Source organism: Thermothelomyces thermophilus, chromosome 2 (genome assembly GCF_000226095.1).
Source record: "Thermothelomyces thermophilus ATCC 42464 chromosome 2, complete sequence".
Lineage (NCBI taxonomy): Eukaryota > Fungi > Ascomycota > Sordariomycetes > Sordariales > Chaetomiaceae > Thermothelomyces > Thermothelomyces thermophilus.
In genome coordinates this window covers 1810632-1828041 of record NC_016473.1, presented here as the reverse complement: position 1 = coordinate 1828041, position 17410 = coordinate 1810632, and the positions used below count along the sequence as shown (strand labels likewise).

Here is a 17410-nt window from a genome sequence, read left to right as displayed (position 1 = left end):
GGGAGTTCCCCGAACCCTGGCCGTCCTGGTTGTATTTTTCTCCGGCGTTGCTCTCTGGCCCGAGCGGTGATAGCACGGAACTGGCAAATTTGAGCGCACCCCTCGACTGCCCCATCTCTTGAAGCCATTCTTTAACAGACAGAGAGGATACTGGTTATTCTACTACGCCTAGCATATGTATTCTTACCGGTCCTTGCGTCCTTGGTCATGTGAACAAAAGCCGCTCGTGTCGCGACGAGTCAAACCTCTTCGCGTTTTCGAGTCATTCACGAGCATTCTAAAGAGTCGCCTTGGCGTTGAGTGGGGCTGCTTACATAGTCTATGAAAGCCTCGACAAGCTCCAACTCAAGTCCCCACTTCCCACCCCCCCACCTTCCCCCTTCAGTGCCGGCCGCAGCTCCGCAAAGACGACGCGCATTCCACATTGCTCGCCGATAATTGCCAATCCCCGCTGTTTGGTTTGTTCTGATTTGTTCTGTGTCCGTATACGGCCAGGCACACAGCACGGGAGACGTGAAGACGGGATCATGAAATTGGTCCCGAGCAGCCGTTGTTGTAGTCGTATCTATCTGTAGTTACCAAGAATCAGGCCCTGTTGGGTTTGTGCTTGCGCCTTTTCCCCAGATAATAACGGGATCTGCCGTTTCTGGTTGCCCACTGTAAAAGGGACAATACATACCTCCGTGCCCACAATCAAATTTCTTTGATATGCTCAAGTCTTTACACCAATTGTATACAGAGCAGGCCCTCCTAGGTTCATTCTTGATACTCTCCAAGCCCACCAACACACCGCCGCCTCCCCCGCCTATCCCAATTCCAAGGAGCGGTTGCGCTCGCGATTGGCTCCAGCTTGGGATGTACATTAGCGGACACTAGTAGGACTGGCCCCGCATACTACATACGGAGTGCATTAGTGGAGGACTAGGCCAGCAGTGGGCGCTCCGTCCTTTCCCGGCCGTCGGAGTCGGGAGTCCAGGCTGGGTCGGTAAGGTCGGCTCGGGAGCGATTGGATTGGTCAGCCCGGCGTTAAGAGCTGAAGCTGCATGTAATCGGTACTGGGTTTGTTTGTTTCTGTATGTACTGCGTAGGTGCGGATATGAACGGGATCTAGGCAGCATGCTAGTGGAAAGCGTTCGAAAAGTACGGGGCAAGCTACAATACGGGGTACATACATTGTCCAAAGGTACACCAGAGTGGTGAGTGTCGACTATCTGTGGTGATTTCGTGATTCACCGGTCAAGCTCTGAAGAGTTACAATTCAGTCGTCGAGCTTGACTGCCCGACTTTCTCGTGGTCGGAAGGGGTTGGATGGAAGGGCAGCGAACACTTGCATATCTAGAACAGCTGGTGGCTTTAACGGTTGTCGTCATCAGCAAGCATTACCACATCCCCCAACTAAGAGGGGTGTGAGGTATGTACGCCAAGTGCGAAGGTGTGTGATCAAAGGTGACAGACACCCCCCGGTGAAGTCTCTGGCTGTCACGCGGGTATCCACGGGGCCGTCACGCAGTACACTGTGTGTGTACATAGGTGCGTACGCTACTCGCAATATTTGTCCCAAGGAGATCAAAGAGAGGAGGGCCAATACTATCGTGCGGCTGCTTGGCCTCCTCCGTAAGGGTTCTTGATCACGCTAAGGCCTCGCTTAGCAGTATGTAGGTACAGTACATACAACAGTTGCCGTCAGCGTTTCCGCCCTTGGCGTGCGATGACAGTTCGATTTTTTTTCTTCGTCTTTGTTTTTCTTTTTCATTCTAGCTTCATTCGTTCTCGACGGAGGATTATTCCCCATTACACGCCTCCCCGCTCTTCTGCCCTATCGCAAGTTCATGAAGAAATAGCGTGTTTGTGCGCAGTATACTATGTAATACGGAAAGTACTCCGCACCTTCCTCGTACCACCAGCCGCCAAGGCCATTCCTGAGGAAGGGACTCTCATCGAATCATAGCAGGACGGTGGGTCTTTCGCAGTTCCTGATAAGGCACGAGTGCTGCGGTTCCTTCCTCCCTGATCTTTCGATCGAAGCACAGCACGCTGAAGGGAAGCACGGGCTATCCAATTACGCCAGAGGAGCGTAGAGTGTGTATGTAGGTATCTTTACACCAACTTGAAGTACAAAGACACAGAAAACGCATTCGAGGTTCCACCATCGAGCTGGCCGTCCAGTTGCGGTAAAATCCGGGGCCCCGGTGCGTGGATTCGAATGTTTCAGGGAACCTGCCTTTTGAGAGGCTTGGCCCCCCTCCCCAGAAAAACTTGGCGGATGGAGACATTGAGGGGCTTCGGTTCCCCGCAGGTCTAGTGTACGCAGTAGTGTAAGCCCCGATCTCGACCGAAACTGGCGGCTCCAGGTTGAAGCTAGGTTTTTGTGGGCTTGTTGGGGACTGATGTGCTCTGCGTTCTAGTGTAAGTGCAGTCACGGCGCGGCCTATGAAGAATCGAGACCCCGCAAGGCGTATGTTCAAGTAAACGCTAGTTAGGGACTAGTGGCAATTCCACGTCAACCTTGTATTCCGTACTGTACATTCCTCATTGTCCAAGTACTGCTGACATTCTCTGCTTGACTTCGTTTCAAGCTGAGCCCGTGATTCTGGAGTTGCTCGTGCTGTCATGGTTATCCCTGAGTGTGATCATACACACACAGTACGGTCATCCTCCGTCTCGTTTCCTCTCCGGCCCAGAGCCCGGAGATTGAAAATCCCCACTTTCAGGCCCTCACACTAGGGCCTCCGTTCACATGCCCCAGTGTCTCGACCACTGGCAGCCAACACCCAGTGAAGGAAAAGAAAAAAAGTTTTGGTTTGGAGGCGGGAGAGTGGTTTCAACCAAGCGGGGAAGAAGAAATTTGAAAATGAATGAAGAGAACACGACGTCGCCCAGACCTCATGAGACTCTTGCTTCCCATGCAGGTCGTGTCGCATAGACAGCTGCTGTAGTAGTTAACCGTCCGTATCCGTACGAGGAAACAAAATGCTTTCCCACCAGTGGCATCTTGTCCTGTATCCGTATTATGTATTACCCACCTCCCCAACATGCCGCGCATGTATTGTACCACAGACGCTCGCAATACTCTCCACTCCTTGTCTCACTATAGTAAGCCGCCCCAGTGTGTGTGTACATACAAGAAGACGCGTGTTCGGCGACGATATACAAAGAACCAGGTCCGAACGGACCGCTCACGCTGCCGGCTCCGCCTTGGCGTACACGCTCAGCCGGTTGCCGTCGCCGCACAGCTGGGTCGCGTCTCCGGCGCACGGCATCGAGCAGTCCGCCTGCTCGGGCGCCTCGACGGCACCCTCGGCGAACTCATCGCCACAGTAGCACTCCCGCCCGTACTCGGCCCCGAAGAAAGCGTGGCCCTCGCAAAAGGCCGCGCACGCCTCCAGCGTCAGCTCGTCCGACGCGGTGCTAGCCTTCCCGAGCGCCCGCACGCCCGTCGCCTCCGTCATGCACCCGTGCCACGTCCATGTGGTGCTGCCGCCCGCGCCGGTCGCGGTGGCCGTGACGGTGGCGGGTTGGGTCGGCTGTGCCGTGGGCGCCGGCGGGACGGTAGGGTCTTCGTACAGCTCCAGACGGTTGGGCCCGCCGCAGTACTGGGCCGGGTCGCCCGAGCAGGGCATGGAGCAGTCGGCGAGCGAGGCGTTGGAGGACGTCGCGGCGAGGGCATTGCCGCAGTAACACTCGGCGGCGTACTCGGTGCCAAAGTACCTGTAGCCGGTGCAAAAGGCGGCGCAGTTCTCGAGGGTCATGTTGTCGGCCGAAGCGTACGTCTTGGCAGCGAGGGCGCGGACGCCAGCGCCTTCGGTCCAGCAGCCGACGTGGGTGAAGGGAGAGACGGTCGGGGCCCGCGAGGGAATCGTGGTCGAGGTGGCGGGGCCTGTTGTTGTGCTGGTCGTGGCGGCTTTTTTTTTTTTCCCCAAGAAAACAGCGAAGGTTAGGAATCCGTTGAGGGACTTATGTGTCGTTCTCTTCATGCTCAAGCCAAAGGTAATTCAAGTCGTCTCACCTTCCGAGGACGGGCCCGCCGTGGAGGATACGCTCGAGAGTCGGTAGAGCTCGAGGCGGTTTCCGGCGCCGCAGTACTCGAACGGGTCACCTGCGCACACCATGTCGCACTCGGCCTCGGGAGCCGGAACGCTGCCGGCGTTGAGGCTGTTACCGCAGAAGCCTGCAAACATGTCAGCCACTCTGTCCGGGGCGGGCCGTTGCGCTCGGGGGGTCAAGGCCACCACTCACATTCGCGGCCGTACTCGGTGCCGAAGTAAGTGAAGCCGGCGCAGTACGTCGCACACTTCTCAAGCGTCATCGAGTCGTCAGCGTATACCTCCTTCCCGCTAAGAGCTCTGCCGGTGGCCGCCTCCGTCTGGCATCCGACAAAGGTGTAGTCGCCCACAGTCGGCTTGACAGCCAGCGTGCCCGTCGGGGTGGGAGTGGCAGACGTGGTACGGGTGGCGGTGGTCGAATACAGCTCGAGGCGGTTTCCGGCGCCGCAAAATTCGGTCGGATCACCGCCACACACCATGTTGCACTCCTCAACCGGGGCCTCACTGCTGCTGGGATGGAGGCTATTGCCACAGTAGCATTCCCTGCCGTACTCGGTGGCCCAGTAATCGAAGCCGGTGCAGTTGGCCATGCAGGATTCGAGTGTCATCTCATCGTAGGCGAAAGTAGCCCCGCTGAGCGCCCGCACGCCCGTTCCTTCGGTCCAGCAACTGACAAAAACGTAACCACCGACCGTAGGCTTGACAGCAGGGGTCGGGGAGGCGGTAGTGCTGGCGGTCGTGCTGGCGGTCGAGCTGCTGGAACCGGACGTGGTGCTGGTAACGCTAGCAGAGCTGGAGGACGTGGAAGTCGACGATGTCACGGAGGAAGTACTCGGTGGTGTAACATCGGAACAGGTGGCGCCACCGGTGAAGGTGCCGCAAGTACCGCTGAGATCGCTCGCCTTGTTGAAGTCATCAGTGTAGGCGGTGACATTCGAACCAGCGGTTACGCTGATCCTGGCATTGTAGCTAAGCCCGCCGGGAATGGTGAAACTGCCTGAATAGAAAGTGTACGGGCCAACGCAGTCGCCCTTCGTCATCTGCACGGTAGCTTCGTTCAGGGCCGGAACTGGGTTGTCGTCGGGGGTGTTGCGAGGAGTTAGATACGAGACCACGAGATTAACTGGGAGGTTGCTGAGGTCGTTGCGGAGCTGTATCTTGGTCAGTACTCGCTGCACAACTTGCCGTCAAGAGGAGAGCAAAACGAACAAGAGCAGAGACAGTGAGTGCCCCGGGCCCTTGGAGCAGGCAGCTCTGTGGCTTCTGCAGGATAACGGCATCAGACATGGGGTACGAGTTGCCATTGTTATCGTATGTCCTGCTCGAACCGTCATTGAGGTTCAGGACGAGAGTGAAGGACGAGATACCGGACGCAACCGGAATGGTAGCCTCAATCGGGAAGAACTAAGACGGTCAGCAAGAAGCACGCCAAACCAAGTCGGGCATCCTACGTACTCCAAAGGTGTCGTCAAATCCGGTAGCGACGCCCTGCAACGTGGAGGTCGTGGAGCAAGTGCTGGAGGAGCCGCAGTCGTTCCCGCCGTTCCGGTCCTTCCAGGTGAGGACAACGTTCTTGATGGAGCTCGCCGGCAGCTCCGTGGTCCGGACTCGAATGTGTCCTGTCAAGAGGAAGGTGGTGCCGCCCGAGTTCAGGGTCAGCTGCATGTCGACCGGCTTGACGGCATACGGCGCGATGGGGTCGGTAAGGGTGACACCGGCGGGAACAACATCGATCATTTTCTGGAGCACGACCCGGCAGGTGTCGCGGAAGACATCAGGATCGGTCAGGGTGGTGATGGTCACGTTCTGGTCCGAGTTGTAAACCTTGAAGTCCGAATTACGGCCGACACCAATGGAAGCGCCAACGACAAGAGGGTTCTGGGTGTTCCCGGACACGTACTCGGTGGCCACCCTGTTGTCGAACGTGGCGTTGGTCGTATCGAAGGGAATTTGGCCGACGTTGGCGGGGACGATCTGAGGAAACTCGGTGCTGTGAACAGCGCCGAGGGTATGGCCGCAGGCGACCAGCTGGATCATCTCGGTGGGGGTGAATCCCATCCGGTCAAACTGCTGCCTGAAAGTAACGACCGAGTTCTGGGGCTGCGGAACACCCGCGCTGCCGGCCGTGATGGCATCTTTGCGGCCCAGTCTCAGGGGAACTATGGGGCCGCCGCAGGAGCGAACCGAGGCGTATACTCCAGCGGCGATCAGGTCGGCGAGGCTTGACCTGGAAGACAAGTAGTTGGCAAGGAACTCGAGCGTAGTGCGGTGGCCGGGGCCCGTGTTCTCGCCATTGTTCAGCTCGAATTGCAGCGAGCCGTCAAGTCCACCTGTGCCAAAGTAGCGGTTGTGCGGTGCCATGTCACTGGCTCAAAGGGTTAGCGCTCACAAAAAAAAAAAAAAAAAAAAAAAAAATCTTGTAACTGCGCCTGACTGCAGCCCATCCTTCCTTCGTTCCCCTATCTCCCCACAAAATGGAACCCTAAAGAATAAGACAGCACATACTGGAATCCCACACGCAGCCATTCGCTCGCCGTGATGCGTCCAGGACCGGCAGCTTCGTTGTTGCAGGGCGTGATGATGTCGTTGAACAGGCTCCCTTTGAACCCCTGAAGCTGGAAGACGATCTCCTCCATGTGGTCGGTAGCTGCGGGCCATGTCGGATCGGCCCTGCCAGTCTGGGCCGCGAGCGACAGCAGACCGGTAAGGAGAGTTGCTTTCGTTCTCATCTTGGCCGCGGATTTCACACCATCTAGACTTCTGGCCGAGGTCACGCGTCGTATGTACAAGTGATCCGCGTGGGAAATGTAAAACGAGTGAACCGGAACCCGGAGACGCGATCCTTGGTCCCTGGCGGTTTGTGGGTGATCAGAGCAGGACAGCTCGAAGTGATTGACTTCTTGAGCGCGGGAGAAGCGAATGGACAGAGCAGCGTGAAACCACAAGAAGTGAGAGTACACGACCTAGATGGTCCAAGGTCCGGCCGAGTCAGGGCTATCGCGAGCTGCTCTCCAGGGAGGGCATGTTGGGCGGCAATGCGGTTTTGACCTTTTTTTTTCTTTTTTCCCTTTCACACAATCGCTGAACCCCCCCCCCCCCCCCGGAAGAGAGCTGAACTGGGTGTCACTGCGTATCTGCATGTTCGTTCGTCTGTCACTCGTATTCTTGCAGGGTCTCGCTCAATTCGACCGGGTTCAAGGAACGCCAAGGGCCGCCTCGTCCGGAACTCGCGTTTGTCTGATTGGCTTTGAGCGGCTTATCGATCCCCTCCTTGCCTTCTAGCCGCATCTCGCCAATTTCGTGCCTTATGGGACCTGACAAGTAGCTTGGCATTGGCGGGAACCCCACCCAAGCCTTGTCACTATTGAACGCTGGCACAACTACTGTAGTACAGTACTATTACACGAGCCACGTCAATGGAGTTTGTTGGGCTGATGCGGTTAGTTAACGTCCGCCCAAATTTGCGTTCTCCTTTTCTTTTTTATTAGTTCGGATGGAGATGTGAGCTGGGCCAGAATGCAGAGACCCGGCGAGTTCACCGGCAACCATTGCGTGTCTTCTCATGTCTGTATGCAGCACAAGAGGGTTTTCTCCTCTGCTCTGGTCCGCCGATCATCCGAACCCAGGTCTAGCAGACGCCTTGGCACTTTCGGCACCCATGTGCCGATCCCACGTGGTATCCCGCTGCTCCACGCCCGTGGATCGGAGTGCCGCAGTTCAAAACATGTCTTAAGCATTGAAATGGTTGACTCAGATGGCAGAACCTTAGACGCCGAGCTCAGTAACGTAATTGCGATGTTACGGATACTAGACCATCAGCGATTTTGGCGGATAATTGGGATTTCGAAAAATTGAATCTCCACCCACTTGCTTCGTTAGTCCAACTTTAACCAGACTCGTCGGTCAGATAGTCGGCCCAGGGCTGTGGTAAGCTGTCTTGCAAAAAATTGCTAGACAACAAAACAGTTGCAGATCGAGTAGTCGCTCCGGGTCGAGAAAAAAAAAGCCTATCTTAGCAATAGGAAATGAGAAAGAACCAAGTGCTTGTATACCTTTCGAGTGCCCTTCTCGGACTTCAATGCCAACTGATCGAGTGCTCCTGTCCAACGCTGTATACTTGTAAGCGAAGTGGATGACATCGGTCGTCTGAGTGGGCTGGTAAAGGAGAGCAATGCTTCCTTACAAATAAGTTAGGCGGAGGAAGCAGTATTGCGAGCTAGCGAGAAGAGGGAGCCAACCCGAGTCAAAAGAATGCCGCGAAAGGAAGAGATTGCTTCCAAAACAGGATATATTCATTCCTTCCGAAACTGGACAAGAGCAGGACTATCTTCTTAGTATCGTGGCACACACTTTTTTTTTTTTTTTTTAATTTCCGTGCCTCTGCTACCCATCAAACGGGCCGCCAGGGGGGAACTGTTTTTGATATGAAAATGGAACCTGTAACATAGCGCATGATATTGAGTTATAAGAGGAGTTGGACACAACTAAGACATCCCTCAAGGAATTGAGCCCCGGAAAACGGGATCCGATCCGAGGATCTGCTAAGTTGCCATTGCAACAGAGAGATCTTGCCAGTTTATTCTCTTTTGGGTTGTCCTGAGAGGTGAAACCAGTCTATGAAGTCCTTATGGAAGGTATTACGTATCACTTGGCCACTTAACAGGTACGTCGGCGTTGAAAGACTTGTGATGGCAGGAGCGGAACTGCCTGCTGGTTCCCCAAAAATCGGCAAGTAGAATGGGTTGGGTTTTATCACTCTTAAGTTACATCACTTGCAGAGATGCAACTACCTTGAGGTACCTAAGGTGGAATACTACTAGATGCCAGTATAACCTAGACTCTCTAGCAACTTAGCAGAGGCAGTAGATGTCCGTTTCTGCTAAACCTACCGGTTCAATAAGCTATAAGCAAATTACTATCAAACCGACTACCCCGCTTTCTATATTACCGAGTATTCATCTCTATGGCACAACGTATGTCAAAAAATTTTAGTCTGCTGTCCATCGCTTAACGACCTTGACACTGTTGCGTCAACAAGACATATGACGGTCTGTCTATAAAATCCCATTAAGGGCAGATCAACTTGTGCTGGGCACTTGTGTATCAGCGAAATCAGTACAGAACAGAAAATAAGTGTTATTTTAGCCGATCGGTTGAAAAGGACCGCAAGACGGCAATGCAACTCAACGAGGTATATTGTAATCCGTACCGAGTACGCGGTGACGTTGTCGTTGAAACTGCGCCACAATGGCGGTGCACTGCCACGTTTCTTCCCGCTCCAATTGTGGTTACGAAAAAAAAATGCAGACCTGAAGTGGCAACGGGGCTTGCGTCATGATGGGGCTTCGATCAACCCAAGACAACGACAAAGAGGAAAGATTCGTCATGGGCCGGGGCAACGCAACGGAGACGGTTGTTGTTTCGGGGACGAGATCAGCGGGATCAGCTTGGCCTTTGTGGCAAGACGGCACATGATTGGATTTGAGCAAAGAAACAAGGGCAGGTAGAGGAGCTCGATGGGCCTTCCGAAGCTGGGGCCTCTGCCGGTCTTGGATGGCCACTGACCGGCCGATTGACACAGCGATGCAACAGGCCGCAACCTCGAGGGCTTGGCCGGTACTCTGGACCTTCCACCTCTCCATGTGGCCGTGTTTCATTTTAGAATTTCAGTCCTTGTTGCCGGCGGGTGGTCACTTGTCGTGCAAATACCCAAAACTTGCCTCTGAAATTCTTCCCTTCTCTGAATCGGTCACCTGCCTGCCCTGAGATGCCGAATCTGCGGCACCGGAACCTCGAAACCATCATCGACCTGTGAAGAAACACCCCACGTCCTAAAGCGTCCAATCGCTCTGCGATCATTACCTCGTTCCCTCGAAACACCGACCAAAAGAAAAAAGCATCGTCAACGCCATGGGCGCGGCCAAAGGCATTGCCCTTCGGGGCTTGATGTTCCTCTTGCGAGCCATTCAGTTCTGCTGCGCCGCGATCGTGCTCGCGCTCTTCTCCTACTTTCTCGCGACTCTTACCAACCATAATATGCACATCCCTACTTGGGCACGGGCGGTCGCAGGCATCTCTGGCGTTGGTGTCCTCTACACTATCCTTGCCCTGCTCATGCTCTGCTGCGTACCCGGCCGCTCATTCCCGTCATTCATCACGATGGTCCTCGATGTGGCCTTCATCGGCGGCTTCATTTACATTGCTACTGCGAACCGCGGCGGGGCGTCGTCTTGTAACGGGGAGGTCGACACGGTGTATGGCAAAGGAGATGCGAATACCAATGTGGTGGATAACGGCAGCGGCGGGTTTACGGCGCTGCCTAGTTTGAGGACGGCTTGCAAGATGGAGTCGGCATGTTTGGCAGTATCGATCGTTGCAGTGTACGTCCTCATTTCCTCCCTTCCCCCTCCCCCCGGCCCTCTTTCCCTTCCCTCGACGAGAATACCTCTCGTAGGCTGACATGTGAGTTGACGATAGCATCTTGTTCGCCATCACTCCGTTCGTTAGCCTGGCCCTCGTTCGCCACCGCCGTAAGGAGGCGCGCTTCGGCCCGTCCCCGGCCAACAACTACACCGAGGGCTACGGCCGCCGCAAGCGCTTTAACTGGTTCGGCCTCGGCCGGAAGCGCACTGCACCGGTGGACGGCATTCCGGATCCCAACGCGCTGCCCCAGCACTCTACCCCGGAGGATCTGCGCAATAGCTATGCGACCGAGCAGACCCGGGTGGGCAGCGGCGGCGGGTATGGCGGGTTGGGCAACGGCTCGACCAAGTCACCGTATGGCGCCGGCAATGACATTCCGCTCGGGAGTTACCCGAATGGTAGTGCCGGGTATCGGTATGACAATCCCGGTGTGTATCACCGGTAAGATGTCGAAACCGTGCTACTTGTGGTTCCGGGGCAAGCCGATGAGACAGCAGCGGTTTATTTGGACGAGTCAGTGCTTCAAATGTTGATAAAAAGTAGAGCTGAGTTGTAATGTGCTTTATCAGGAACGGTCGAAACTATTTGCATCGATTAGAGAGAGTAAATAGATTACTTGCATTTGAGCCCTCATGCCAACCCATTCACAAATGGTTTCCCACCTGCTCTAACCGGGATCCTCACTGCCCCTTCTTCTCTCTCACCCTCTCCCTGCTTTGCTCCCTCTCCAGCGCCAGCTGCCGCTTCTCTTGCCACTTTTCCCACCCAGCCTGGCACAAATCTTCCTCGACCACCAGGTCTCTCATCCGGAACCACCTCGCCGGCGGCAGCTCAAGAGCCCAAGCGACCATTCCCGTTTCCCTCATCAGATACGTCACCGCAAACCAGGCGGCCGCACACCCCGCGCCGGCCGCGGAGCCGGCCACCACCTGCCTCACGGTGTGGTACCCCAGATACACTCGGCTCCACGCCACCAGGCCGGCAACGAGCAGCGCACCGGCGCTCACCACGACGCGCTGGGCCATCGTCCAATGCGAGTGCGAGTACGCCTCGATCGACCGGCTGGCCGCCGCGAGCCCCCCGCTAACGTAGGCCCGGTGCACGTCGCTCAATCTCGGCTCCGCGTCCCCGTTCCCGTTCCCGTTCCTGTTCCCGTCCGCGACAGTCGCCGCCGCCCGGTCTCCCTTACCAGGCGGCACGACGGCGCGCCCTCCGAGCCGGAGCCGCGGCGGCCGCCGCGGGGGGCCCAGCCTCGCCGGGCGATGCCGCACGCACAGGAACAGGGCGAGGGCGACGGCCCAGAAGGCGGCGAACTGCGCGTGCGAGCTGGGCATGCCGTAGCCCTTGCCGACGCCGAGCCGGGGCGGCCGCTCCTCCTTGATCAGGCGCTTGAGGGCGAAGTTGATGGCCTCGCAGGCCAGCTGGCCCAGGAACATGAGCAGCACCTCGGCCTCGCGCGTCGACCAGAGCAGCGTCGCGTAGACGACGCACAGCGCCTGCGGCAGCAGGGAGAGGAAGGCGGAGGCGGTGGAGAGCGGGTCCGTCGGGTTCTGGGGATTGCGGTCCAAATAAGAGTCAATCCCCCCCTCTGTCAGCCCGTCTTGATTCCGTGCTCTCTTTGTTTTATTCTTCCTTCTCGTTGAAGGAGGGAGGGGGAGGGAAGGGGGGGGTATATGTGGATGAGCAAGGGAAGACTCACATAGTACACGTGGGTGAGGGAGAGGGAGGCTAAAGGGGTTATATCGTCGTCGGCGGCCATGGTGGCAACTCTCTTCTGCACTGTTTCTCGGAACTCTGCTATTTTGTTGTGTTCTGTACTGTTGTTGTTGGTTGCGAGCAGCAAGAAGTATGCGCACGGCTCTAGAAAAAAAGGAGAGAGGTCGAGGCTCTTTCTGATCGTTTTATCAGCAGCGCTGCTTGTTGGTTCGCTGCATCGTTGGTTTGGCTCTTTCAAGCCCTCATATCAGTTGGCCTGGCCGGGTAAGTGGTTACCGCGAGTTTGCGTGCGCCGTCGTTAGGGGCCGAAGTTTGTTTCAAGCAGCTGCCCTTCGCCGTTGAAATGTGAACGGCAGAAAGGCCGGCCTTGGCAGAAGTTGGCCAATCGGCAGAGGCCAAACCCCCAAACCGCCAACCCCTTCCCCCCGGGGTAACTACTGTACCTCCAACTCGTAGCGGTATCCGTAGTACTCCACCCATTCCCGCGTGATGCGCTAAGTCGGTAAATGCACCTTTCACTGCATATCGTATTGATCTCACACAATGCACTGGGTTACTTGACTGATAGTTCTTCATATAATTCATTAAAGAAGAGAATAAAGGAGTGCTGAGTGACGAAGCTTGCCAAAACTACACAATTGTGGGCGGTCTGTAGGTGCCTCTATTATCATGTGGGTAATTGCATCCGCTTCTCCCAAGTATGGAAGGCCCTCAAGCGACCTGACTTAGGTACATACCTGATGGACGTAGGTATGTATGTATGTATGTACATACAAAGCATACTTGTAGGGTACTTGCGCAGCTTCTAGACCCTAAGCGCTTTTAGAGACGGTTACTTGGCGTTCTAAGTCAGACAGAAGGCCAACGTGCGAACGATGTATTTGTGGAAATCTCAAATCAAGAACGTGGTATGTGACCTTGGTTCTCAGGTTCGCAGAATGGGCAGTTCTAGTGTAATCCGCTCTATGGAATGCGTGTCCCGTATAGTACTGTATGTTGTACGGACTACATACATACATACAAGGAGGCACAGATCGCGCTATGCAGCTACGCGTGTGGCAACCCCGCCATTCTGCACTGGCCGAAACGAGTCCTCGATTAGTTTTTAGTGTCTTTATACCCATGACTCCGGGTCACCGATGAGCCCGTTCTCAAAAACCGAAACTTTCAAAAAGGATGAGGATGTGTTTTGCCCCTCGGACTTCAAGCTACCGTCAATTCGACATGTCACCATGACTGCAATTTAGCAACTAGGCCTGTCTAACAAATCTCCACGGAGCCTGGGGCGAGCGCCTATACGGAGGTAGCTGTCGGCGATTGCAGGGAATCGAAAATCCTTCAAAAGAGAACCGCATGGGGAAGCATATGCGCAAGAAGCCGTCGACCTTGGTTCTCGGGTCGCTGCGTTGGGATAGCGGGCGCAGGTAGCCGCGGACTGCGGAATTTCTGGAGGCGAACGGGCGGCGGGACAATCTCACCACGGAAATGGCCGACGACCTCGACGATCCGCGGGACGCCGAGCTCATCACTCTCGCTGCTATCTATCCCGAGATACAGCAGATGCATCCAGACGATCCCTATGGCATCGCTCTCGAGGTCCCGGTCAATCCGTCGAAGCCCGTGAACGTTTTCTTTCGCGCGAGCGCCGACGACGATGCGCTATCACAAGCCCCCAACGGGGCGCCGAGTGATGCCGCTGCCGGATCGAACCAGCAAGGCGCCGTCGCCGTCGATTCCCACGAGCTTGCGTACCTGCCCCCGGTGCGCTTGGAGATCACGCTAGGGCCCAACTACCCTGCCGAGCAACCACCGCAGGTCAGGGTCTCGACCAGCCCGTCATGGATCCCAGTCGAGACGATCAAGCGGTTGGAGGATGATGCGTCGCGCCTCTGGGAGGAGCTGGGCCGGGGCATCGTTGGTTTCACATACATCGACCATGTGCAGCAGGCCGCCGCCGACGCGTTTGGGCTCGTGGACGGACGGGGCTCCCTCGAGCTGGATTCGAGATACCGGACAGCTATCCTGGGCCATGATATCAGCGCGAGAAAGGCGGCATTCGATAACGAGACTTTCGGATGCGGGGTGTGTCTCGGTATGTTGCTGCCCCGAGGAACGGGCGGGCCAACACGGGCTCTTCTCTGTGACCTACTTACTGTGCGTGTTCGCTAACAAGGGACTAGAACCCAAGAAGGGCTCTGTCTGCCATCGAATGTTGGATTGCGGCCACGTCTTCTGTGTCGACTGCCTACAGGGCTTCTACAATGCCGCCATCAGAGAAGGGGACATCGCGGCAGTGATCTGTCTGGAACCCAACTGCGCAAAGGACCGCGCGAAGGCCGCCTCGCCTGGCAGCAAGCGCAAGAGAGTCAGGACCTTCATCCACCCCAGCGAACTGTTGCAGATTCCCCTGGACCAGGACGTGGTCAAACGCTATCTGATGCTCAAGTACAAGATCGAGCTCGAGTCTGACAGGAGCACTGTCTACTGCCCACGAAAGTGGTGCAACGGCGCCGCGAGGTCCAAGAAGCACAAGAAACCCCAGGGCCTAGAGCTGCCCGAAGCGTCCGACAAGTCGGCCAGCGAGGGCGAAGAGGAAGACGACAAGGATTCCCCCGAGGGCGAGGACAAGCCAAAGACGCGCGAGCGCCTTGCTATTTGCGAGGAATGCAGCTTTGCCTTCTGTGCCCGCTGCCTCCAGTCGTGGCACGGAGAGTTGAACTTCTGCCCCGGCAGCCGCGAGGAGCGCCTCGCGGCCGCGGAGCTGGCCTCGCTGGAATACATCAGGCTACACACGACGCCGTGCCCCAAGTGCGGAGTGCCGGCGCAGAAGATCCAGGGCTGTAATCATATGCTCTGCAGCCGCTGTGGAACACACTTCTGTTACCTCTGCTCTACCCGGCTCGACCCCGCCAACCCGTACCGGCACTTCAACACGCCGCCAACCGCAGCGAGGTCCGAGCCCTGCTATATGCGTCTGTGGGAGCTAGGGGAGGGAGATGGTGCTGATGTTCCGGGATTTGAGCGTGTTGCTTGGGGGCCCGCCCACCCAGCTCGAGGAGCCCCTGCGATGGCTCACGCCCGGGAGGTCATCCCCGAGAGAGGACGGCCCAGGGAAGAAGCGCACGCTGACAGGAATGGGGCCGCCGCGGCGCCAGCTCAAGGAGGTCACGCCAACGGCGGGGGGGAGGTCGTCGGGATCGCGCGGGAGGGTCCTCTTGTCCTTCGGATAGCTGCCGACCCACCGGCGGTCCCTGGACGCGGCGGACCGGATGGGAGACAGCCGGCACCGGCAGCGGCGGCAGCAGGAAGAGGAGCCCAGAGAGGAGCAGCCTTGAGAGAGCCAGGAGCTGCACGGAACCAGCCCGCAGCACGAGGTGGGGGACGACTCCGACAACAACAACAACAGCAACACCAACACCAACAAGCCGCTCGGGGTGCAGGCGCAGATGCAGGTGGGGCCGCGGCAGCACGAAGGGGCCGACGACGAGGCGGTGGCGCCGCCGCCGCAGCTCCTGGGCATCGGCAACATAACAATATTAGGGCGGACCGGGGCGCGCGTGGGCAGCGTCGCAACCACGATCTCGCGGATGCGTGGGACATGGGATGGGACGGCGAGCTAGCCCCGGCTCACGAGGAGTGGGTGAGGCAGTTTGTGCTGCTTGCTCTGAATGACGAGGAACATCTCCTCTTTGGGGAGGACGAGGACTGAGGACTGAGCGGGTTTCTGTGATTTCAGATCCTTCTGTCACTTGTATGAACTGACTTCTTCTTTAGCGCCGCTAGACAGCAAACGGTTGTACATACATACATACACTCTGATACGCAATGAATTTGAATGAGGTCGAGGGGCGGAGATTTCAGCTACCCCAGCTATCGGATAATTCGTTCAAGGCACATCGGGTACATTGCGCTTCTCCATCACAGCAGTCATTGGATTTGTCAACTGAACTGAACCAGGCACGCCAGTCTGCTCCATCCCAAACGTTCGCCAACTTTTTTTTTTTTTCCCTCGTCTCCCGCCCACTAGCAACGGCGCGATGAGATCTGTCAAAACCCCCAGCCTCCCCATCCCCAAAAAAGCTCTCGCATCCGGGATCGGACGGAGCGAGTGGCTTCCAATCGTGGCCATCTCTCTCCTGGTCGTCCGTTACCGCAACGAGTACATATATCTCGGCCCTGGTTCCCTTGCCCCTCGCCTGGAAGGAGCGTGCTGCGACCCCTGGGGGCTGCTGCTGCTGTGCCGCCTGCTGGGCGGACGTGCCCCTGCATACTTGTCACCTAACTCGGATACATATATATATATATAGAGAGAGAGAGAGAGAGAGAGAGAGAGAGAGAGAGAGAAGGGAGCTAGGCAGGGAGGAAAGTTACGGCAACAGCTTGAGCATGCATGACGGGCGAACCATGGTGCATCGCAGGATGCTTGTGCCGACACAACGGTGGGTATGGATGTCTGGATGTATGAATTTCTGTGTGCATGTATGTGTGTATGTATGTCTCTGGTGCCCTGCAGAGAGAGACACGGACGGACGGACGGGGACGCAGGGGGAGCTGCAGGGCCCGGGCACACAACGTTATGTACTCGACGGTTGCGGCTCCCTGTACTGTCATTCCTTGGGCTCACGATTTTATCGTTTTATTTTCCTTGGTCACTTATATGGATATATGTATTGATATACAAAGTATAGGCAAAGAAAGAAAGGTATGCAAACCCTTTTCCCTTTTACTGCTCTTTTGTCCTGCACTCGGGGGAGCTCTTGGGGGGGAAGGGAGAAAGAGAAAGGGGTCGCATTCAACGGTCTTCGGTTCCGGCAACTGAAGACAAGCTGGGCCACTGCTGCTGTGACTGCCGTCACTGTGGTTGCTGGCAGGATGAGGGTGAGTACGGATTATATCACAATGGGCGTCGATGTGGTTCCACAGGTGACAACACCATGGTCCCCCGTCCCCGGACTTGGATGGTCAGCCAGAGGCCCGGGATCCGAGGCAGCTGCTTTTGCCTCCGTATGTTCTCCTCTACCCCCCCATTCACCTTCTTCTCTTGGAGCACGGCTCCGTGGTTCTCCGTCGTGGCAGTCATTAGAACCTTCCCGTGCTCTCCGTTGTTGTGATCATTGTTGTGACTGACTTTGTTGGAGGGAGGGGCCTACCATCTTCTGAAGCTCAGTCCCCTGTTCAAGGGGGTTGAGATCACGCACGTTCGGGTATGTATGTACGTCCGTACTAGC

The 17410-nt window shown here is 56.6% G+C and overlaps 4 protein-coding genes across 4 annotated transcripts; 2 read left to right on the top strand and 2 right to left on the bottom strand.

Moving 5' to 3' along the window:
• Window positions 1-3048: 3048 nt before the first annotated feature.
• On the bottom strand, window positions 3049-6891 carry MYCTH_2300931 (uncharacterized protein). Its single transcript, XM_003661430.1, has 6 exons — window positions 6549-6891; window positions 5499-6408; window positions 5253-5447; window positions 4237-5194; window positions 4007-4168; window positions 3049-3901 (listed from the first exon to the last, which is right to left on the bottom strand). The coding sequence occupies exons 1-6, from the start codon at window positions 6770-6772 to the stop codon at window positions 3177-3179; spliced, it is 3174 nt and encodes a 1057-aa protein (XP_003661478.1). The 5' UTR covers window positions 6773-6891; the 3' UTR covers window positions 3049-3176.
• Window positions 6892-9827: 2936 nt separating this feature from the next.
• On the top strand, window positions 9828-11057 carry MYCTH_2300924 (uncharacterized protein). Its single transcript, XM_003661429.1, has 3 exons — window positions 9828-10423; window positions 10521-10979; window positions 11036-11057. The coding sequence occupies exons 1-2, from the start codon at window positions 9954-9956 to the stop codon at window positions 10909-10911; spliced, it is 861 nt and encodes a 286-aa protein (XP_003661477.1). The 5' UTR covers window positions 9828-9953; the 3' UTR covers window positions 10912-10979; window positions 11036-11057.
• Window positions 11058-11072: 15 nt separating this feature from the next.
• Window positions 11073-12320, bottom strand: MYCTH_2300923 (uncharacterized protein). Its single transcript, XM_003661428.1, has 2 exons — window positions 12166-12320; window positions 11073-12016 (listed from the first exon to the last, which is right to left on the bottom strand). Exons 1-2 carry the CDS (start codon window positions 12223-12225, stop codon window positions 11147-11149), a joined length of 930 nt encoding a protein of 309 aa, XP_003661476.1. The 5' UTR covers window positions 12226-12320; the 3' UTR covers window positions 11073-11146.
• Window positions 12321-13291: 971 nt separating this feature from the next.
• MYCTH_2300922 (uncharacterized protein) lies at window positions 13292-16082 on the top strand. The gene is made up of 2 exons (XM_003661427.1): window positions 13292-14274; window positions 14363-16082. The coding sequence occupies exons 1-2, from the start codon at window positions 13668-13670 to the stop codon at window positions 15889-15891; spliced, it is 2136 nt and encodes a 711-aa protein (XP_003661475.1). The 5' UTR covers window positions 13292-13667; the 3' UTR covers window positions 15892-16082.
• Window positions 16083-17410: the final 1328 nt, after the last annotated feature.